At 42.6% G+C, this 25,177-nt stretch overlaps 1 protein-coding gene across 4 annotated transcripts in view; it reads left to right on the plus strand.

Annotated features, from left to right (window-relative positions):
* Positions 1-25,177, plus strand: part of TNS3 (tensin 3) — a 515,174-nt gene that overhangs the window by 422,903 nt on the left and 67,094 nt on the right. For all 4 annotated transcript variants that reach the window (XM_069730367.1, XM_069730368.1, XM_069730369.1 and 1 more), the window contains 4 exons: positions 5,208-6,401; positions 20,975-21,138; positions 24,035-24,158; positions 24,257-24,343. In XM_069730367.1, the coding sequence (XP_069586468.1) occupies positions 5,208-6,401; positions 20,975-21,138; positions 24,035-24,158; positions 24,257-24,343 (1,569 nt within the window). The remainder of the gene's footprint in view (positions 1-5,207; positions 6,402-20,974; positions 21,139-24,034; positions 24,159-24,256; positions 24,344-25,177) is intronic.

The raw sequence follows: 25,177 nt of genomic DNA on the forward strand, positions 1-25,177 counted from the left end.
AAACTCTATATACTTTGCAGAGGTCATTTTCACACCTTCAGGAACCTTAAAGGGGCCTACCAGCTGTTTCCCCGTGATTCCGGTCGCCCGAAATGACTCATCCACCTCCTTGCTGTCGTCCCAGCCTTGCTGGGACATAGTGGCCATCCACCAACCATCCACTACTCAATCCATCTGGACCATCCAGGGTTGCTCGACTCTCATCAGTAAACAAGACTGTTTGAAAATTAGTCTTCATGTATGTTTGGGACCACTGCAACCGTTTCTGCTTGTAAAAACTGTTTAGGGGTGGCCGAATAGTAGGTTTATGCACCACAGCAAGCCTATGGATGATCCTACACCTTGAGGTTCGAGGGACTCCAGAGGCACCAGCAGCTTCAAATATCTGTTTGCTGCTTTGTAATGGTATTTTGACAGCTGCTATCTTAATCCAATGAATTTGTCTGGCAGAAACCTTCCTCATTATGCTTATATCTGCATGAACTCTGTCTGTGCTCTGTTTCAGTCACAAATCTCTTCACAGTATGATGATCACTCTTAAGTTTTCGTGAAATATCTAATGTTTTCATCCCTTCACATAGGCATTGCACTATTTGATGCTTTTCGGCAGCAGAGAGATTCTTTTTCTTTCCCATGTTACTTGAAAACTGTGGCCTGCTTAATTATGTGGAACATCATTTTTAAAGGGAACCTGTCAACCCCCCCACAGACGGGCAGCGCTCACTGCGCCTGCCCCAGGCATGACAAAAGAGCGCAGGCGCCGGCAGATTTCAAAATAGCGCTAAGGATGCGGCGCCCGGCGCCAAGAACACTTGAGTGATGGCTGTGAGGCGTCTGCTGCCAGGACTGAAGACAGGTGTTTCAGACAAATTACAAAACAGATTATTTCTGCATTTACAGCACCAATAACTAAAAGAGCCACCTTATCAGAATGCAGCATTACTGCTGCACAAGCTAGCTCTTTTAGTTTCAAATCGCCTGGGTGGTGGTGGTGGTGGTGGTGTTGGGGGGGGGGGGACTGGTGAGGTGGGGGAGTTGACAGGTTCCCTTTAAGTAGCTTTCCTTTAATTAGAATCACCTGGAAAACTAATTATCACATGTGTTTAAGATTGGTTTCAGTGATCCATTGAGCCTTGAGACACACAACCATCCATGAATTTATTTGAAAAACAAAACAATTAAATCTTTGACACTTACAGGTAAATCCAATTTGCATAATAATTTGTAACACGGTGTATGAAAATGATGGTCCTTAGTCACCTGTTGGTATATATGGTTACTTGTAGATTGTGAGCCCTCGCGTGCAGGGTCCTCTCTCCTCCTGTACCAGCCGTGACTTGTATCGTTTAGGATTATTGTACTTTGTTATGTACTAGAAATAGGCCCGATGCCATCACATCAGGAGTGCGGTGAAATTAACATCTGTTTATGCTTAGTGATGCTGACAGGAGCAGCGGACATGTCTCACACTGTTTGCGCTTTCCAACATATCTGTTCTATATCATTTCTCTGCATTTTTGTATTTTTGCGCCGGCGCAAGTGAAACTGCCACGGTGCCTTATGGGATTCGGGGACAGCGGCCGGAAGTCCCAGCTGGTGGTTATTATATAGGATACCCCTCCTCACTTGCTTGTTCATTGGATGAACTGAAGCCTGTTTACACTGAAAGATTACACATCATTCAGAGATCCAGTGAATGCTAACAGAACCCCATCTGTGTGTATAGGTCTACTATCCCACAATACCTTCTCAAGCAATATTAGCACTTCTCTTAATTCTTCCACCCCACGCTGACCTTGTCTTAGTCTACACAGCAAAGCTCACAATGGGTAGCAAAAATACAAGTGAAGAAAGCTTTTTGTGTGTGCTCAAGTGGTCAGTACAAAAACGTAAATATTTTAAAATGGTGGAAATAATAATAAAAAAAAACTATTAGAAGTGGCCACATTTTTAGGAAAGGAGTGTGCGCTTAGAAGCCCTTTTCTATCACGCTCACAAGCACTGCTCTGTAGGTGGCTGGATCTGGCCAGCTTCAGTGCCCATGAGCTCCTCTGCTGCAGAGGTAAAACTTCTGCCTTCAGCACGGCACAGTGCATCATTTGAGCCAATGACATAACCATGACGCTGGTCTGAACAATCGGCCATCATGACTGTGCCTGCTGCTGGCAAGCAGTGAGACAGGAGGCAGAGCACCGGAGCGCTCCTGACGGGAGAGATTGCGTTTAACTGTTTAAAAGAAATGTAATTTGTCATCTTCTGATACATTAAAGGGTTTGTCCAGTTAAGACAATGTTATGTAAAGTTGTATTACTTAGAAAGTGATAAAGCATTGCAATATAATATTATTACAATAAAATCTTTCCAGTCCTCCCAGTTAATTGCTTGAGTTTTTGTTTCGTATGGATACGAGTCGACCTATATGCTTGCTAGTGGAGCATGCACAGTTAGCCTCTCACATACTTTGTAAAAGCCTTATGAACATGTTTCTGCTGCTGAGCATATTGCGATGGTTGCCTCTGAACCAAGAGAGCAGCTGAGAGCTGCCATGGTGAACCAGCTCAACTAAATAAATGCAGGGCTTGAAAATAAGAGCGATATTGCAAAGGCTGCATGAAGGGGTGAATTACCCTGCACGATACAGCTCAGATTGACATACAAAGCAAGATCAGATCCTATCAGGGAAGAAATAAAAAGCGTTTGGTAACCGGAACTACCCCTATCAGTTTTGGTAATCAGTGACTTGTAGATGACACGCACCGTGAAGACGTGATGGCTGACTAATAGTGCTGCCAAAGCAGACAGCCATGTACACACACCACAGTTTACCTTTAAATTATGTAGCTTGATTTGACTTAATTTCATTAGTTTTTAAACAGCTTAATAACTACACCATGTCTGGAGTTCAACACACTTTCCTAGTCCTTCACCCCATGATCAGCATTATTCACCAGACATGTCAACTCTTAGAATTGTGAACAGAAATGTCTCTTTGCTGAGAAGTCAGATAGCACATGGTTGCCTGATTGATGCCATCCATGCTTTAATAATGAATAGACCATGTGTACTCTAAATTGAAGTTGACAGTTGCAGGTTCACTAATTTGTAGATACCCAGTACTTAGTAGTTGTGTTTTCAACCAGTCAATCAAAGTAAACAAGAATTATTAGTGAACAAGCCATTCATTTGTGATTTTACTGTATTAGTCTTGGCTTTTCCCTTTTCTTCTTGTGAATTCTATAAATGTTATAAATAGTTTTACAGATAATGCTGTGTGCCTTCATTATTAAAAGCATGTTAAAAATACAATATGTAGCCTTGTCTTAACATGGAAACAGTAACCAGATGGGTGCAAGATGCAATGATTTGAACTTCCAGTTGAAGCAATTATTGAAATTGAGTCCAAAGCTGTTTATGAAGATCTGTTTCTTTGTACATTCAGTTTAGTAGTGGTTAGCTTGTTTCAGCTGTCCGCAACATTTATTTCTAAAACAAAAAGGCTGCAGGAAACAGTCTGTTTTTCTTCTTTGAAAGCTGTGATCAGTATGTTTATAGCTTTCTAGTTGTGCATTAAGTAATTGTTTGCATATGTTATAATAGAATTGAGAAATTGGGTATCGGCAAAGTTGAGATTGACCCAACAGGAATAAGGCCGGGATTATACTACCCGACTGCCGAAGATAAAGTACCACCGATCGGTGGTCATTTAATAGCCTCTTTATACAGGCAAACCACATTAAATATATGCACAGATAGTTAATAGATTGTCCAGTGCACATACAATATCATTTTTCTCAGCATTCATTGCAGGTCCTGTTTACACAGGATGATGTGCTGCCGGGGACGATGATCTTTTAAGCCGACCAAAAGATCATTTCGCTTATTCTTCAGGTGATCGACAGCCTGTTTATACTACTCGGTTATCAGGAACCAAGCGTTCTTGAAGACCTATCTGTTCTGAGAAAAATGCAAGAAGTGGCAGTGGATGAAATTCTAAGACGTTTCTTAAGTGCATGTCGTCAACAAACAAGTTGATTTACAAGGACTCAGGTTTTAGTTTAACTTTTGAGTTTGGGATGTACCAACTATGAGAGGAAATAGAGGGATGATTCTATACAGCATCGGAATGATAAATGAAGTCTTGAGCTTAGGTCTATAATATTTAGGGTGGTCTCATCAATTCACCTGTTTTGTCTAGTCTATCTTGTCCATTTAATTCAATTGGAGAATTGATTTTATTTTTCTTGTTACTTTCCTAGACAGATTCACAACCATGGTGAATCGTTTCATAAATGCATGCCAGCGAGCAGAGATTCTGAGACCCGAATCATATGAAAACGTTCCTCCCTTCAACCAAGAGTCTGAACTTAACTTGAAAATGACTATTGCTATTTATCATAGAATAATAAGATGAATTGTGTATTCTGCAGACAAGCTGAAGGAAGATGACATAGCTGTTTATAAAAGGTTAATCTACTAAAAGAAAGACATAGCTACATCTAAAGGGTTAACGGGAGGCTCTTGCAGTAGATAAACCACCAATAACAGGCTGTAGGATTGACCTGTTCTGCTGTTTCCTCCTCCTGCACCTTCTCTATATATATATATATATATAGGGAAGAATCTGATTATTCCACACATATAACTAACATGAAGTAAAGACACTCTCTTCTATTGTTTATATGCTGCACTCTCCCAGGCTCACCCCTCACAATGGCATCTACTAGCTCAGAACCAGGAACCATCGCGCAGCTGTCAAGTAGCGAGACTCCCTATTAGAGCCGACTTCAGTCCACTTCTCACATGGCCATATTTCAGCGAGGTTTAGATTGTCTTTTCCTTCATGAGGTTTCCCAGGAGGTGATAATTTCTCTTTAAGGATGCTTGATCATGATAATCATGTAGAGTAAATGCACCCCAAATTGTTTCAATTGTAGTTATTAATTAACTGTTTAGTGTTCGTTTATTCAAAGCAAGGATTGTTGTAAAGTGTTTTTTCAAAGATATGCCATGGATAGATCAGAAAGAGAGAACTAAAAGCCTACAAGTTGTAGGCCAGGAAAAACGTTATATTCCTGGTGAAGTAAACAATGACTCTACTTATTTAGTAACTGCAAATCCTGAAACTCTTATGAAAATTAACATATCACTAACAAATGAATTGAAATGCTCACTTTTACTAATGACATTTATTTTTTTACTTTTTACAGTGCCTCACACCCAAGGGCCTCTTGATGGAAGTTTGTATGCTAAAGTAAGAAAGAAAAGTATTTCAGATGGATCTGTTACAGTTATTGACCCTGAAGTTCCCATGACAAGCAGTCCCGACCATAGTGATCACACTTTATCTGTAAGTAGTGATTCTGGACACTCTACTGCTTCTGTTAGAACAGAAAGAACAGAAGAGAAGCTTGGATCGAGAACCAAACGAGGGTTGAGTTCAAAAGAAAAGGAAGAACTGGACCAACTTCTAAGTGGGTTTGGGGTAAATAACCCAACAAGCTCACAGAAGGATATGACCGATGTTCAAAACAAGCTTAGTGGGACGCGCCATATAGTACCTGCCCAAATTCATGTAAATGGAAACTTAAAACTCAAAGAAAGGGAAACTGATATTTTAGATGACGAAATGCCAAATCATGATTTACACAGTGTGGACAGCATAGGCACTTTATCATCTTCAGAAGGCCAACACTCTAATAATCTTGGCAATTTTAGCTGCCATAAGAGCAGTCAAAATTCTTTACTGTCTGATGGCTTTTGCAGTAACACTGGAGATGAACATGGCCATAATTTAGTGCCTGACTTGGGTATTAGCATTGACCATTTGTATGAAAGATCTTACACTATCCATGAGCCAAAGCAAGTTCAACAGCCAACAGCACAACCTCCTCCTTATGTACAGAGCAATTACTCTACTCAAACTTGGGTACGTCAGCAACAAATGGTCAGTTCACAGCAATACACCTTTAGTACTGATAATGAAGGTCGTTTCATTATGCATACATCACCGGATGCCTCCTCATCTAACGTACCTGAGATATCGAAAGGGTCTTCTGTATCTAACACAGGGTTTAATCACAGAGATGAAGTGCAAAGAAGCACGGCAAACTCCTCTCAGGACATCGCTCCTGAAGTTACCAGGCAGCCATTATCGACACCGCTAACACCAAATGGAATTGAAGTAAGGAGTGAAGACACACCATCTTCTCCAACATTGGATATTGACCAGTCAATTGAGCAGCTCAATAAATTAATATTAGAGTTAGATCCAACGTTTGAACCAATTCCAACTCGGATGAATTCTAGTACAGCAAATGCAAGCTTACTGGCTCCTGACGTGGACAACAGTGGCCTCCACACTCCTTTAGAGGCAGAAAAACGACGAAGGCTATTTCAAGGAGGTAAGAAAGTAGCTGTGCTTTAAAAGGGTTGTTGCTTAATCATTGGGTAACAAAAATATGCAGTCATTGCCCAAAGTGTTGGCACCCTTGAAACTGTTCCAGAAATTGAAGCATTTCTTCTTGAAAATTATTGCAATTACACACTTTTTATACACATTCTTATTTCCTTTGTGTGTATTGGAACAACACAAAGAAAAAAACTAAGAACGAAAGGCAAATAGGACATCATTTCACGCAAAGTTCCAAAAATGATCTGGACAAAATTGTTGGTACCCTCAACTTAATATTTAGTTGCACACTCTTTCAAATAAATAACTGCAATCAATCATTTCCTATAACAATCAACAAGCTTCTTACACCTCTCAGCTAGAATTTTGAACCACTCTTCTTTTGCAAACTGCTCCAGGTCTCTCATATTTGAAGGGTACCTTCTCCCAACAGCAATTTTAATATCTCTGTACAGGTGTTCAATGGGATTTAGATCCGGACTCATTGATGGCTATTTCAGAACTCTCCAGCACTTTGTTTCCATTCATTTCTGAGTGAACCTTGAAGAATGGGGTCATTGTCCTGCTGATAGACCTATGACATAGGATGCAAAACCAGTCCTATTGGGTCTCTTGTCATAGCGTTTATTTTCATTGAAATGTTGATTCACAGGACAGCTAAAGCCTACAGAGGCTTACTGAAGCCTACAGGACAGCTTGAATTTCTTTGGAACTTGTTTGGGGCTGCTTATACACCATCCAGAATACCCTATGTTGCAACCTTTTATCAGTGTTTCTCTGCTGTCCACGTTCAGGGAGAATTGACCTACAGTGCCATGGGTTGTAAACATCTTGATTATGTTGCTCACCATGGACAAAGTAACATACATAAAGATCTCTGGAAATGGACTTGTAACCTTCAGATTGTTGATATTTTTCAACAATTTCGGTTCTCAAGTCCTCAGACATTTCTCTTCTCCTCTTTCTGTTCTCTTTGCTTAAGGCCCCGTCACACTTAGCGACGCTAAAGCGATCCCGACAACGATACGACCTGTCAGGGATCGTTGCTGCGTCGCTATGTGGTCGCTGGTGAGATGTCAAACTGTGAGATCTCCCCAACGACGCAGCAGCGATGCGGCGACCTGTACAACGATGTCACATGGCAGCTGTTTCATGACGATTAACAGACCTCAATGAGGGACGTCCTGTCATGAGGTCGTTGGTAAGGTGTCAAACACAGCGATGTGTGCTACCCAGCGGGATCTCAACGATCAAAAAAAGGTCCAGGCCATTACGACACGACCAGCGATCTCACAGCAGGGGCCTGATCGCTGCTACGTGTCACACATAGCGAGATCGCTACTGAGGTCGCTGTTGCGTCACAAAACTTGTGACTCAGCAGCGATCTCGCTAGCGATCTCGCTTTGTGACGGGGGCTTTAGTGTGGCACACAGACACACAATGCAGAGATTGTCAACTTCTCCTTTTTTGTCTGATTTCAGGCATGATTTTCAGTGTTTTGTTTTTTTTTTTTGCCTGCAATTTTGGAAAGGTGCCAACAATTTTATCCAACCCATTTTTAGGGTTTTGTGTTAAATTATGTCCAAATTGTTTTTGTGTTTTTTTTTTTTTTTGTGTTCCAATACACACAAAGGAAATAAACATGTATATAACGAAATATGTCTAATTGCAATAATTTTCTAAGAAAAATACTTTGTTTTCTGGAACAATTTCAGTGATGCCAACCCTTTTGGTCATGACTGTAATGTTACCATATTATTTGTCTTTTAATAACATTTTTAGGTAAAGGATGTTAAAGGGAAAGTTGCATCTCCGCCTTTCACTACTGAAATGAGAATAACTCTGTCATGAAGTAGTGTAGATAAACAGCTATACTACATCATTTCTGTGACTCATTTCCACGGGAGTTATAGCAACAATATTTTCATAGCTCCACCTGTAGTAGTCAAATCTAGAAGAAGTTTCATTTCAGCCTTGAAAGATTGAGTTGAGAATAGCCCCCTTCATTTCTACAAATTTATTCTTGGTTTGCTCTACATGTTCAACATTCTTGGGGAAAGGTTATAAAAATTAGGATGCTTTGGAAAATTATGCATCCTTGCCTTGCATATTGATATGTTGGACATGTGTGACAGTTTTCGATTTTATATACATTATTATGGTGTAATTAAAGGAAACCTGCCACCCCCAAAACACTATTTTCCCGCAGATATAGTAGTAATCTGCAGGTCAATGGCAATTAAATCATGTCTGGCAATATTATTAGTGCATCAGCTATAGGGAGAAATTGAAGTTGTGTTCTCCCTGCAGCCGCTCGCTTCCATTCCTAAAGGCAGTGCAGGGAGCTATAACAGTCACCACTCACTTTACATTGAGAGCTCTATAATTCCTCCACTGCAAGATGATTGATAGTCAGTTCTGCACACTAAAGAGCAGGCTGTAAATCGGTGTGCCTAGGCGATTACAGCACAGTGATTAACTGTTAATAAAATTATTATTATTATTTCTATAGCACCGACATATTCCGCAGCACTTTCCATTGTAGAGGGGACTCGTACAGACAGTAGACATTAGAGCATAACAATAAACACATAGATCAAAACAGATACCAAGAGGAATGAGGGCCCTGCTCGCAAGCTTACAATCTATGAGGAAAAAGGGGAGACATGAAAGGTGGATGGTAATAATTGCTATCATTGTTCCGACCAGCCATAGTTTAAGAATCGGGTGTTCATGTTATGCTGCATGAACCGGTTATCAGCCTTAGTATGTAAAAGTACAAACACAGAGGGCTATTAAATGCATAAAGCATGTGAGAACATGATACGAGGAACCTGGGTATGGTAAAAATTTTGAATGGGCAACACAGGGATAGTTAAATTAATGCGTTGAGACAGTAAGTCAGTCAGAAGAAATGCGTTTTTAGGGCACTCTTAAAACTGTGGTTATTGGGGATTAATCGAATTAGGTAGTGCATTCCAAAAAATTTGCGCAGTACGTGAAAAGTCTTGGAGACCAGAGTCGGAGGTTCTGATTATTGAGGATGTAGGGTGGGAGACAGACGAGGGAGGAGATGTAGGGTGGTGCTGAGCCATGGAGTGCTTTGTGGGTGAGGGTAAAAACTTTATACTGGATTCTGGAGTGGATGGGTAACCAGTGTAATGACTGGCACAAGGTAGAAGCATCGGTGTAGCGATTGGTAAGGAATATGATCCTGGCTGCAGCATTCAAGACAGATTGGAGAGGGGATAGTTTAGTAAGAGGGAGACCGATTAGTAGAGAGATACAATAGTCCGGACGAGAATGAATAAGAAAAACAGTAATAGTCAAAAGCAAGAAACTGTCGCATTCTAGAAATGTTTTTGAGGTTCAGATAACAAGAGCGAGCCAGTGATCAGATATGGGGGAGAATCAAAGCTCAGAATAAAGTATGACCCAAAGACAGCAGGCATGTTGCTGGGGACTAATGGTGGAACCAAACACAGAAATGGCAATGTCGGGCATAGGTAGGTTAGTAGAGGGAGGAAACACAAGAAGTTCAGTTTGACAGATTCAGTTTCAGATAGAGGAAGGACATGATGTTAGAGACAGCGGTAAGACATTCACTGGTGTTTTCTAAAAAGGCAGGCGTGATGTCAGGAGAAGTGTATAATTGGGTGTCATCAGCATAGAGATGGTACTGGAAACCAAATCTACTGATTGTTTGTCCAATAGAGGCAGTATATAAAGAGAAGAGGAGGGGGCCGAGGACTGGTCTTTGAGGAACCCCAATAGTAAAGGGAAGATGAGAGGAGGAGGAGGAGGAGCCAGCAAAAGATACAGTGAAGGAGCGGTCAGAGAGATAGGAGGAGAACCAGATGAGAATGGTGTCCTTGAGGCCGATGGAGTGGAGCATAGTTAGGAGGAGCTGATGATCCACAGTGTTGAAAGCTGCAGAGAGATCCAGGACAATTAGCATGGAGTAGTGACCATTGGATTTAGCTGTTAGTAGATTATTAGAGGCTTTAGTGTGGGCAGTTTCTGTAGAGTGTAAAGAGCAGAAACGGTATTGAAAAGAGTCAAGAAGAGAGTTTTCTGAGAGATAGCGGATAAGACAGAAGTGGAACAGGTGTTAGAGAAGTTTAGAGATGAAGGGAAGATTAGAGGCAGGTCTATGGTTAGTGGCGCAGTTTTGGTCAAGGGAAGGTTTTTTAAGTAATGGATGTATGATGGCATGTTAAATGAGGAGGGAAAGATACCGGGAGAGAGAGGTTGAATATTTTTGGTGAGTGATGACAGCAGGGAAAAGGGACTGGAGGAGATGTCACGGAATAGTGTCACTGGTGCAAGTAGTAGGACGAGAAGATACAAGGAGCCTGATTACTTCTTCTGTGACTGGTTCAAAGAGTGAGCTAGATGCAGTGGGGAAAAACACTGCATGGCTGCAGAATATGTTGGTGCTATATAAATAAAATGATTATTATTATGGTATGAGGGGATTGGGAGAAAATTTCCTGTCGGATATGGTCAGTTTTTTTCTTTGAAATAATTGGCCAGATCGTCGGCATGGAGATCCGTGGTTGGGGCCTGCACTCTTGGGTTGAGTAGGGAATGAAAAATGTCAGAGACGTTTAGGGTTATTGGATAGTGAGGTGATGAAATAGGTTTGTTTGGAGAGGTGAAAGGCAATGTATGTTTTAAGCATAAACTTATAATGGCTGAAATCTTTGGGTAGATTGGATTTTCTCCACAGACGTTCGGCACACCAGGAGCACCGCTGTAGGAAACGTGTTTTCAGCATGTGCCAGGGTTGTCGCTGCCTGTGCCGAGTTGTTCTATTTATAGAAGGTGCAATTTCATCCAGGGCACTTTGCAGTGTTTCATTGTAATGCTGTTGCGCAGAATCAGGACATGAGCGGGAGGAGATAGGGGCCAATGATGACTTCAAGTTCCTCATAAGTTTTTGGGTGTTAATGGTCTGTATATAAGTATCGAAAGTGGGGAGACTTGAGTGGGATGGCAGTTCTTGATAGAGAATGAAAGAAGGTTTTGGTCAGAGAGCGGGAAAGATGAGTTAGTAAAATCATACACTGAGCAAAGTCGGGAGAAGACCAATTTGAGGGAGTTTCCGTCTTCATGCGTAGGAGAGTTAGTAAGCTGCGAAAGGCCGAAAGAGGAGGTTTGAGATAATACCGTATATACTCGAGTATAAGCCGAGATTTTCAGCCCATTTTTTGGGGCTGAAAGTCCCCCTCTCGGCTTATACTCGAGTCATATACCCGGGTGTCAGCAGGGGAGGGGGAGCGGGGGCTGTGTAATCATACTTACCTGCTCCCAGCGCGGTCCCTGCAGTCCCTGGCTTCTCCGGCGCTGCAGATTCTTCCTGCACTGAGCGGTCACATGGCACCGCTCATTACAGAAATGAATAGGCAGCTCCACCCCCATAGGGGAGGAGCCGCATATTCATTGCTGTAAATGATCGGTGCCATGTGACCGCTCAATTACAGGAAGAAGCTGCAGCGCCGGAGAAGCCAGGGACTGCAGGGACCGCGCCGCAGCAGGTAAGGGGAGCGCAGCGCTATAATTACCTGCTCCTCGCTCCGGCTCCGTCTGCAGCGTCCTCTAGCAATGACGCTCAGGTTAGAGGGCGCTGTGACGTAGTCAGTGCGCGCCCTCTGCTGAGCGTCAGTGCTGGAGACGGAGCCGCAGAGGAGCAGGTAATTATTGAAAGCGCCGGCGTCCTGAGTAGAGAGGTGAGTATGTGATTTTTTTTTTTTTTTATGGCAGCACCAGCAGCATTCTACGGAGCACCTATGGGGCCATAAAGGTGCAGAGCATATAAGGGGCACAGCATTATAAGGAGCACCTATGGGGCCATAAAGGTGCAGAGCATATAAGGGGCACAGCATTATAAGGAGCACCTATGGGGCCATAAAGGTGCAGAGCATATATGGGGCACAGCATTATAAGGAGCACCTATGGGGCCATAAAGGTGCAGAGCATATAAGGGGCACAGCATTATAAGGAGCATCTATGGGGCCATAAAGGTGCAGAGCATATATGGGGCACAGCATTATAAGGAGCACCTATGGGGCCATAAAGGTGCAGAGCATATATGGGGCACAGCATTATAAGGAGCACCTATGGGGCCATAAAGGTGCAGAGCATATATGGGGCACAGCATTATAAGGAGCACCTATGGGGCCATAAAGGTGCAGAGCATATATGGGGCACAGCATTATAAGGAGCACCTATGGGGCCATAAAGGTGCAGAGCATATATGGGGCACAGCATTATAAGGAGCACCTATGGGGCCATAATCAAAGGTGCAGAGCATATATGGCACAGCATTATAAGGAGCATCTATGGGGCCATAATCAAAGGTGCAGAGCATATATGGCACAGCATTATAAGGAGCATCTATGGGGCCATAATCAACGGTGCAGAGCATTCTATATAGCACAGTTGTATATGGAGCATCTATGGGGCAATAATGAACGGTATGGAGCATCTATTTTTATTTTTGAAATTCACCGGTAAATACTGCATTTTCTACCCTAGGCTTATACTCGAGTCAATAAGTTTTCCCAGTTTTTTGTGGCAAAATTAGGGGGGTCGGCTTATACTCGGGTCGGCTTATACTCGAGTATATACGGTAATCTTTATTTTTATATAGCGCCAAGATATTCCGCAGTGCTTTACATTTTGCACACATTATCATCACTGTCCCCCGATGTGGCTCACAATCTAAATTCCCTGTCAGTATGTCTTTGGAATGTGGGAGGAAACCGGAGTGCCCGGAGGAAACCCACACAAACACGGAGAGAACATACAAACTCTTTGCAGATGTTGTCCTTGGTGGGGTTTGAACCCAGGACTCCAGCGCTGCAAGGCTGCAGTGCTAACCACTGCGCCACTGTGCCGCCCGGTGGAGATAAAATGTGAGTAGCAGATGGGGAGAGGGGAAAAGCAATGGGGATGTTGAAGTCTCCCATGATGAGGGTGGGGATGTCACAGGAGAGAAAATGTGGGAGCTAGGTGGCAAAGTGATTCAGGAACTGATGGGAGGGGCCCAGGGGATACACCACCGCCACTCGCATGGAGAAGAGAATGTAGAGTCTGACAGCATGGACCTCCAAAATAGGGAAGGCATGCAGGGAATATTAATGAGATTTGAGGGGTTTCTGAGTATAGCAGTTGAGGGGTTTGACTTACTATAACATGAGAGGCTGGGGTTAGGAGAGATATCTCTTGTGATTAGGAGGAGGATAGAAAGAGTGAGCAGATGGTTAAGTAATTTGTGAGAGCGTCTCTTGTGTTGGATGGTGGGAATGAATGGATCTGTGCAGTTTAGCAATGTGAAAAGAGCGTGAGTGCTATACGTAGGAGAGGAGAGGACTGAGGGGCCGATATAGATGGAATGTAAAGAGTTAATGCACAGATGGTGGATGTGAGTGAATGCAGCAACCAGGATATAAATTATACAAATGCATATGGTGAAAACTTGATGCAATCCAAATGTACTGGGAATACGTTTGTTTGAATGTCTTACCTGACTCCTGCCCTGTCTAACTGCCATGTTTAACTGCAAGGTACTTTGATAAATGTACCATACTTAATTTCCTGCATCGCCTCAATAACTGGAAATGAGCAGCTGCAGGGAGAAAATAGCTTCATTTTCCCTGTTCCAGCAAACCTGCCACACATGATTTAATTGCTATTTACCTGCAAGTTACCACTGTTATCTGTAGGTATATAGAGGTTTTTGGAGGTGACAGGTTCCTTTTGATTTTCTCATGGTAGACACTTTTGTAGTAAGCCTGCAAGGCATGATTTAAATGATCTTTACCAGAAGATTATCACAATATCCTCTATATACGGTTAAAGAGTATTTTTGGAGGTGACAGGTTCCCTTTATCATATCATACCCACTTATTTCTATCTGATTAGGCAGCAGACCTTGTATGCATCCACTAATCTTATGTAGTGTAATGTGAATACGATATTAAAGCAAACCTGTCAGCAGGATTTTGCTAAGTAAACTACAGGCATTGTCAGGTTCCCAGTGTTAAACTGGTTAAAATGATACCTGGGGTGAAGAAATCAGTCTTGTGGTTCTTGTGTTCAGTGACGTTTTCAGCTAATGATAAGCCTGTTCTCCGGGGCAAGACTGTAGGCAGAATCTTTCTGCTCTAAGCCAGAGAAACCAAGGAAAGACCGGCTCAGACCTGAGCCGTATTCTTGCTGGTTGGGAGGTGATCAAATACTTATTTCATGGAATAAAATGCAATTTCATTATTTAAAAATCATACAATATGATTTTCTGTTTTTATTTTTGGTTTCTGTCTCTCACAATTGAAGTGTACCTATGATAAAAAATTGCAGACCTCTTCATTCTTTGTGGGTAGAAAATCTTGCAAAATCGGCAATGTATCAAATACTTATTTTCCCCACTGTATGTGGTTTTCAGATGTTGCACAATGCCTCAATGTTATTTGTGTTGTTATGGCAGACATGCAACGAGTTGCATTAAATTAAACGAGTGTTGCCTTCAGAAACTCAGATTATACAAATCTCGAGAAATATACCTGCCAGCTGGCATCTTTTAAATACATTAGAGCTAAAGTTTGCCTTTTTGCATTTCATCATTTAACAGGAATTTGTTTTTAATATCCCATGTGAGAGCAGCATGATGTAGGGGCAGAATTCCAATTCTAGCCATGTAATTAAATGTCTTCTTGCTGCAGTATTGGTAAAATCACAGTTTTCTCTGCTGCAGATCTAGCAGTTGTCTGAATGCTGAACTCTGTATAACTGTGCATAGGCAGAAAGCTGCCATTCATACAGAGTTAATAAATATTGAGGACTACATGGCATCAGTTTTACGAGTCCTCTAGTGATAAAATCACTGTTTTATCAGAAGATTATCAAAACTACAGCAAGCAGCCAAGTAAGTGTCACACAGCTGGAATCTGGGTCTCTCTCTCTGATATTATGCTGTTGTTAGATTAGGTGTCTTTTGACCGCTTCCCTTTAGGCTATGTGCACACGTAGGAAATGTGGTGCAGAATTTTCTGCACTAAATCTGCATCTGCAGATTTGATGCAGTTTCTGTGCAGTTTCTATGCAGTTTCTGTGCAGTTTCTGTGCAGTTTCTGTGCAGTTTCTGTGCAGTTTCTGTGCAGTTTTTGTGCAGTTTCTATGCAGTTTCTGTGCAGATTCTATGCAGTTTCTGTGCAGTTTCTGTGCAGTACAATGTAAATCAATGAGAAAAGAAAAAAGCTGTGCACATGGTGCAGAAAAATCTGCGCAGAAACGCTGCAGAACTGCACAAAAGAAGCGACGTGCACTTCTTTGAAATCTGCAGCGTTTCTGCGCAGATTTTTCTGCACCATGTGCACAGCTTTTTTCTTTTCTCATTGACTTACATTGTACTGTAAATCACAGTGCAGTTCTGCAGCGTTTCTGCAGCAGAAAAATCTGCTGCAGTTCTGCACTAAATCTGCATCGTGTGCACATACCCTTAAAGACTGATGTCAATCTAAATTGCTATGCACAAAAATACAAAGTCAAAACCTCAACAGAAACAGCACATGCGTACACAGACAACACAGGCTCTTAAAGTGAACAGGTCATGTTAAAAAGCGCTACTAGCCTCCCATCAGTGCCTGTTTTAGGCAAAGTGGGGCCCTGGGCAAAAATTTAAAATGAGGCACAATATGCGAATAAATTGCACCATCACACAGAAATATTTTGGTTGTATTTACATGCGCTGAGTTCAGGCCGTTAAACGAGTGTGATCAACAATATTGAGTTTGTTTGACGCTTGTTTCCCAACCTCCTTACCCCGGCTGAGGATGAATGACTTACGTCATCAGCAGCACATCTGCAGCCTACATCGGGCGATGTGCTGCTGAGTGCAATGATTTTTGTTCCGGCATAAACAATCACTCGATGAATAGGCAGCATTTTGCTTGGTTTAGTGTAATACACCCCACAGTACTCCACCTAGTATAATGCACCCCATAGTCCACCACATAGTATAATGAACCCCATCGTCCTACATATAGTGTAATACACACCCCATAGTGCTCCATATAGTATAATATACACTCCCTTAGTCCTCCATATAGTATAATACACACCCATAGTCCTCCATGTATTGCAATGCACTCCCCTTAGTATAATACACCTCATCGTCTTCCAAATAGTATAATGCACACCCCATAGTCCTCCATATAGTATAATGCACTCCCTATATTCTTCCATATAGTATAATACACCACCATAGTCCTCCATGTAGTACAATGCACTCCCCATAATATAATACACTTCATAGTCCTCCATATAGTATAATACATCACCGTAGTCCTCCATGTAGTACAATGCATTCCCCATAGTATAATACACCTCATAGTCCTCCATACAGTATAATGCAAACCCCATAGTCCGCCATATAGTATAATGCACACCCCATAGTCCTCCATGTAGTATAATGCACTCCCTATAGTTCTCCATATAGTATATTACACCCCATAGTCCTCCATGTAGTACAGTGCACTCCCCATCATATAATACACCCCACAGTCTTCCATATATTACAATACACATATATAATGTAATATTCTTCTCACAGTCCTCCATGTAATACAATGCAGTCCCCATAGTATAATGCACCCCATATTTCTTCATATAGTATAATGCATTCCCCATAGTCATCGATACAATATAATGCAGGTCCCATATAGTACATATAATATAGTATAATGCACTGCCCATAGTCCTCGATAAGAGTATAATGCAGCCACACCATAGAATATAATGCAGCCCTCCTTATATAGTATAATGCAGCCCCCTTTATAGAATATAATGTAGCCCCCATCATAGAATATAATGTAGCCCCCCTCATAGGGTATAATGCAGGCCCCATAGAATATAATGCAGCCCCCATGCAGTGCCCTCATAGAGTATGATGCAGAGCCCCCATATAGTATAATGCAGCCCCTCATAGGGTATAATGCAGCCACCATGTAGTATAATGCAGCCCCCATATGGTAAAATGTAGCCGCCCCATAGAATATAATGCAGCCCTTTCATAGCGTATAATGCACCCTCCTCATCTACTATATAATTATCTAAGGGTCACTTCCGTCTTTCTGTCCTTCTGTCTGTCTGTCACGGATATTCATTGGTCGCGGCCTCTGTCTGTCATGGAAATCCAAGTTGCTGATTGGTCGTCGCAAAACGCCCATGACCATTGCAACGACCAATCAGCGACGGGCACAGTCCGGCGGCAACATGGCCGCTCCTTCCTCCCCACAGTCAGTGCCCGCTCCATACTCCCCTCCAGTCAGCCCTCACACAGGGTTAATGCCAGCGTTACCGGACCGCGGTGTAACGCACTCCGGTAACGCAGCTATTAACCCTGTGTGACCAACTTTTTACTATTGATGCTGCGTATGCAGCATCAATAGTAAAAAGATCTAATATTACAAATAATGATAATAAAAAAAGGTTATTCTCACCCTCCGACGCTCCGACGTCGCGCTCTGTCCTCGGCAGTGCAAGCGGCAGGTTCCGGTGCCAAGGATGCTATGCGAGAAGGACCTGCCATGACGTCACGGTCATGTGACCGCGACGTCATCACAGGTCCTGCGCTCATACCAACCCTGGGACCGGAAGCTGCCGCGTGCACCGTACATAGGCGCCAGGACTGCCTTCGGAAGGTGAGTATATGTTTATTTTTTATTTTACGTCACTGGGCAATATACTACGTGGCTGACCAATGTACTACATACTACGTGGCTGGGCAATATACTACGTGGCTGGGCAATATACTACATGGCTGGGCAATATACTACATACTACGTGGCTGGGCAATATACTACGTGACTGGGCAATATACTACGTGGCTGGGCAATATACTATGTTAATGGGCAATATACTATGTTAATGGGCAATATACTACGTGTCTGGGCAATATACTACATGACTGGGTAATATACTACATGGCTGGGCAATATTCTACATACTACGTGGCTGGGCAATATACTACGTGACTGGGCAATATACTACGTGGCTGGGCAATATACTACGTCACTGGGCAATACACTACGTGGACATGCATATTCTAGAATACCCGATGCATTAGAATCGGGCCACCATCTAGTAGAGTATAATGCAGAGCCCCCATATAGTATAATACAGCCCCCTCATAGAATATAATGCAGCACCCACGTAGAATACAATGCAATCCTACAGTATTATGGCCACCACGTACTCACCCACTTATATATAACTAGGTGGTGGCCCGATTCTAACGCATCGGGTATTCTAGAATATGCATGTCCACGTAGTATATTGCACAGCCCACGTAGTATATTGCCCAGCTACGTAGTATATTGGCCAGTCACGTAGTATATTGGCCAGTCGCGTAGTATATTGGCCAGTCGCGTAGTATATTGGCCAGTCGCGTAGTATATTGGCCAGTCGCGTAGTATATTGGCCAGTCGCGTAGTATATTGGCCAGTCGCGTAGTATATTGGCCAGTCGCGTAGTATATTGGCCAGTCGCGTAGTATATTGGCCAGTCGCGTAGTATATTGGCCAGTCGCGTAGTATATAGCCCAGTCGCGTAGTATATTGCCAGCCACGTAGTTTATTGCCCAGCTACGTAGTATATTGCCCAGCGACGTAGTATACAGCACAGAGCCACGTGGTATATTGCCCAGTCACGTAGTATATAACAGTGGCCACGTAATATCTAGCACAGCCCACACAGTACACGACACAGCCCACATAGTATGTAGCACTGGCAAGGTAGTATATAGCAGCCATGCGGTATATAACACAGCCCACGTAGTATATAGCAGTGTGGGCATCATATCCCTGTTAAAAAAAAAAAAAAAAATAGTTCTACACTCACCAGCTGGGATCCAATCCAGCGAAGCTGTCCCGATGTGCGCGTGGCTGCCGCCATCTTCCGTTCCCAGGATGCATTGCAAAATTACCGCGAGACCGCTAAGTCTTCTGGGTAATTTCGCAATGCATCGCTGGGAACGGAAGATGGCGGCAGGCGCGAGCGGCTCTGCGGACTACGGAGGGTGAGTATAGCAGGTTTTTTTTTAATTATTATTATTATTTTTAACATTACATTTTTTTACTATTGATGCTGCATAGGCAGCATCAATAGTAAAAAGTTGGGGACACTCAGGGTTAATAGCGGCGGTAACAGAGTGCGTTACCGGCGGCATAACGCGGTCTGTTACCGCCGGCATTAACCTTGTGTGAGCGGTGACCGGAGGGGAGTATGCAGGCATCGGGCAGTGACTGCGGGGAGTAAGGAGCAGCCATTTTCTTCCGGACTGTGCCCGTCGCTGATTGGTCGTGGCTGTTTTACCACGACAAATCAGCGACTTGGATTCCATGACAGACAGAGGCCGCGACCAATGAATATCCGTGACAGACAGAAGGACAGACATAAAGACGGAAGTGACCCTTAGACAATTATATAGTAGATAACAAAAAATACAATACTCGCCTCTCTCTCGTTCCCCCACTGCTCCATGCTCTGAAGAGCATCTCAGTAGCTCCACTGCCCGGCATACAGCATGGTGCGTGTCATCGCACACCCGCTGTGTCATAGGCAGAGGGGAATGATGGGGGAGGGAACGTCATCTGTCGCGCTCTCCTCCATATTGCTTTCAACTATAATGGGAGGACTGAAGTGCATTTGCATCAATTTTTGCAACTTTAAAATCGCAAATGATGAATCAGTCAGAAGCATCTGGAAAGCCTCCACTTCAATGATATATATAGAAAAGAAAAAACATCAGGAGAGAACATATAAAATAGAATTCAGAAATGGCACAAACACAATGATGAATATGGCACAAGCAAATAAGGGTGAAACACTAAAAACTCTAGAAGAAACAGATGGAAATGCAATAATGAATTGGCCCCTTCGTTTTATTAACCAAGATGTTTCCACATGTTCATAGATGCTTAATGCATGATTAATTGTGTATATGCCGATCTTCGCAGACAGATGTGAAATGACTCGTTGTAAGATTTACTGTTCTATTGATTTTCATTATGTACTGTATATTCAAGATCAATTCACATAGTGAGCTTGAAGGAATGTTCTTGAGAAACTCGTCTGCTAAAAGCATTGCCTTTCTAATTGAAAAGCACTGTTCATTCTTCTTAATGGAACATTTTTGTTGTCTCAAGAGTATTCTTATACATCTGCAGCCCAGGTTTCAAAGTGAGTGGGAGCAGGGAACACTCGCTTTAAATCTGAGGTCTAGAAGTAGCTGGGTTCAATCCAGAAGTTCATCTTTGTTCCTACACCGAATGAAGTCTGTTAGCCAAATCACTTACCTCAATGAACAGAAAACCTTTTCTAGGACATTGTTCTCCACTTTAGTGTTTGATTTCAGCAGTCATCTTTTACGATCAGCATATATCTCAGCATATATCAGGTAATAGAGGTTTAGCTTTTGCCTTCAAATGATTTAGTTTATGGATGGTATAATACGGTGTGAAAAACACATACAACAACAAATTCTAGTGTTTGTTCTTTCAGGGTCACAGAACAGCTCATTATCCAGAGCAAGAAAGCTGAGTTTTGGGCAGTATGACAATGATGCCTCAGATCCACAGTGTACCCGGTATGAATGGAAGGGGTCTCCAGAGCAAGACTCTACACACAGGTCATTTGCTGCCGTGGGGCATTCCCAGTCTAAACAGGTATGGTCTTCACAAGAAAGGATGCAAACTGAAAAGTTTTTAGTAACATGGGTAAGGTGTCTGGCCACAATGTTGGGGCAAAATTCACATGACCGTGATATAACCATGTTGTCGCCATGAATCACGTATCTATGAGAAGCTTGTGTTAGACAATATGGCAGCCATTACAACTGTTGAGCGCCTCTAATTGGTGAATTGTATGCATTTTTTTAATTTTTTTCCATGTTTGCGTGGTTATCTTACCAAATTCCAAACAGCAATAGTAATAGGTAAATGACTTCCTTGGTGTACAACCAGTGGTCATCTGGGACCGGGGACTAAACAGCCTACTTCTCTTAACTAGATCACGTCCCAGTGGACCAACGCTAGTGATTGGACTTGTATTACATATTGATTAACAAAGCTTCTTTAAAAGTAATGCTATCCTACTGCACCATGTATGAGCTGGCTGACCAATTTCCCTTACTTTTAATACAGTATATTTGGCTGAAGATGTTATCTGTTGTGATCATATAGTTTTTTTTATCACATTGTGACAGCTTACTGACTCTTCACATTCCACTTTCCATTAGGACATGGAGGCAGTGGTTCTTCACCTTTGCATCCAGATCTCCAGTAATGCTGTCTAGAGTTCAATTTCCCCTGCTAGCCGAGATATAGCAGAGGGAATGTTGAGATATAGCAGAGGGAATGTCGAGATATAGCAGAGAGAATGCCGAGATATGGCAGAGGGAATGTCGAGATATGGCAGAGGGAATGTCGAGATATGGCAGAGGGAATGTCGAGATATGGCAGAGGGAATGTCGAGATATAGCAGAGGGAATGTCGAGATATGGCAGAGGGAATGTCGAGATATGGCAGAGGGAATGTCGAGATATAGCAGAGGGAATATCGAGAAATAGCAGAGAGAATGTCGAGATATAGCAGAGGGAATGTCGCGATATAGCAGAGGGAATGTCGCGATATGGCAGAGGGAATGCCGACATATAGCAGAGGGAATGTCGAGACATAGCAGAGGGAACGTCAAGACATAGCAGAGGGAATGTCGCGATATAGCAGAGGGAATGTCGCGATGTAGTAGAGGGAATGTCGCGATGTAGCAGAGGGAATGTCGCGATACAGCAGAGGGAATGTCGTGATATAGCAGAGAAAATGTCGAGACAGCAGAGGGAATGTTGAGATATAGCAGAGGGAACGTCAAGACATAGAGGGAATGTCGCGAGATAGCAGAGGGAATGTCGCGAGATAGCAGAGGGAACGTCGAGACATAGCAGAGGGAACGTCGAGACATAGCAGAGGGAACGTCGCGAGATAGCGGGAATGTCGAGACATAGCAGAGGGAATGTCGAGACATAGCAGAGGGAATGTTGAAACATAGCAGAGGGAATGTCGCAATATAGCAGAGGGAACGTCGAGACATAGCAGAGGGAATGTCGAGATATAGCAGAGGGAACGTCGAGACATAGCAGAGGGAACGTCGCGAGATAGCAGAGGGAATGTCGAGACATAGCAGAGGGAATGTCGAGACATAGCAGAGGGAATGTTGAAACATAGCAGAGGGAATGTCGCAATATAGCAGAGGGAATGTCAAGACATAGCAGAGGGAATATCGAGACATAGAGGGAATGTCGAGATATAGCAGAGAGAATGTCGCGATATAGCAGAGGGAATGTCGCGACATAGCAGAGGGAATATCGAGACATAGCAGAGGGAATGTCAAGACGTAGCAGAGGGAATGTCGAGACATAGCAGAGGGAATGTCCGAGTGCTGTCAGTGTTTGCAGTGCGCAGTTAACTCTTTACATGCTGTGATCAAGTGATCGTTGTATGTAAAGAGTGTCAGAGAGAGATCGCTTTTTTTTATTACTCCATCAGCAACCCACAGCATGATTGTGAGATGCTGATAGTTGCTATGGCAACTGAGAGGGCTCACTATGGCTTCTAGGTCTGCCATATATCAAAGCTTAATAGATAGTCTGCTAGATTAAAGGCGAATATAACTGATAAAAAGGTATGCCATTTAAAGTGTGGTACAAAATAAAAATACGGTACCTTTTTTGTCTTTTCAAAGTGATTTTTTGATTCAACAGTTGTAAAACATAAAAATTGTTTGAAATTGGGTAACTCTCTAATGGCACTGACCTGAACTATAAAATGATATCTTTATTTGTACAGAGAACACAAAAAAGAAAAACTGAAAGCCAGAGTTGCATTTTTTTTGTTCATCCCCCTACAAAAGTATAACTAAAAAGTGATCAAAAAGTCATATGCATCCAGAAATGGAGTAAGTAAGAACTGCAGCTTGTCCTGAAACATAAGCCCTCACAATTATGTCCCAGCCGCAGAAGTGTTCACTACTTTTTCTAAAAAGAAAAAAAACTCTCAATAAATTTGGTAGTCTCATTATTGTATCTACCTGTGGAAAGTGACATGTTAATTCTACTGATTGTCTTATTATGCAGAATTACTGATGTTTGTTAATTCCACCACCCAAAAAGTGTGAGAAAGTGATCAAAATGTCCCCAAAATAGTTCTAAAATGACATCTGTTTATTTAGACCTCATTCAGCTCCATAGCTGGAAAAATGTTAAACTTATGACTCTCAGAACATGGTGGTGACACAAAAACAAACAATTTTTTTCACAGTAAAGCAGTAAACCATGAATAAAACTATGTCAATTTGGTGTCACCATAATTGTATTGATCCTTTATTTTTGCAGCACATGAAAAGTGAAAAACTTAATTTAAAAAAACTGATTTTTTTTTTTCTATTTCTTCCCTTAAAGGATTACTAAAAGTTAGGTATTCTATTTTCTGTACCCCAAAATGTTGCCACTGACAAATGCAAGTCCCCTTTAGGGACGCTAATGTTAACATTTTACATTTTTTTCTATAGGAGACATTTTCCAGCTACCAGGGTGATGTTGATGAATTAGATGGCATTTTCAATGGTTCAAAAAATGGTGGTGAAGTTGTGCCACCTACACCAGCTTTCCCTATTTCCCCAGAAACCCCTTACGGTGAGCATAACGTTTCATTGATTCATTAGTACACGCTGAAATTACTTCTAAGGAGACTATAGCTGTGAAAATGACTGTGTTCTCTGTTTTTGTTTCAGTGCGCACTCCCCCAAATTATTCTCAGACGATTCAGGAGGCAGGGCTCCAGTTCTACAGTCCTTCGGATATGTACACAGCAGGGCATGGTAAGAAAGCCCATACCTTGGAATAGTATAAAGGTGACAGTGCGGAATGCTAGAGATGAGCAGATCTGGCAAGGTTCCAAGTCGCCAAATCGCACTCTCCCGTCCGCCGTCCAGTCCTCCTCTTTTTTTCTTCCTCTATTCTTGTCTAGCTTATTTCTTCAACCTCTACAATCCATGGTGCAGCTTCTGGCTCTACCAGGTCTTGATGTGATGTAAATCTGAGGCCTGAAGCTAGAACCTGGGGTGTAGAGGGCTGAAATGGATACGTGCAGTAGGGGATGGGAAAAAGCTGTAGCACTGAAGCTGATTGGTGAGAAGTGAGCAGTGGGGTGAGTATTATTATTATTATTATTATTATACATTTTTATAGCGCCATTTATTCCATGGCGCTTTACATGTGAATACGGGGCAAATATAGACAAATACATTAAACATGAGCAGATAACAAGGCACACGAGTACATAAGGAGGGAGGACCCTGCCCGCGAGGGCTCACAGTCTGCAGGGGGTGGGTGAGGATACACTAGGAGAGGGAAGAGCTGGCTGTGCGGCTGTTCAGTAGGTTGAGGATCACTGCAGGCTGTAGGCTTGTCGGAAGAGATGAGTCTTCAGGTTCTTTTTGAAGGTTTCTATGGTAGGCGCGAGTCTGATGTGTTGGGGTAGAGAGTTCCAGAGTATGGGGGAAGCACGGGAGAAGTCTTGGATGCGGTTATGGGAAGAAGAGATGAGAGGGGAGTAGAGAAGGAGGTCTTGGGAGGATCGGAGGTTGCGTGTAGGTAGGTACCGGGAGACCATGTCACAGATGTATGGAGGAGACAGGTTGTGGATGGCTTTG

This window comes from Ranitomeya imitator, chromosome 6 (assembly GCF_032444005.1).
Source record: "Ranitomeya imitator isolate aRanImi1 chromosome 6, aRanImi1.pri, whole genome shotgun sequence".
Classification (NCBI taxonomy): Eukaryota; Metazoa; Chordata; class Amphibia; order Anura; family Dendrobatidae; genus Ranitomeya; species Ranitomeya imitator.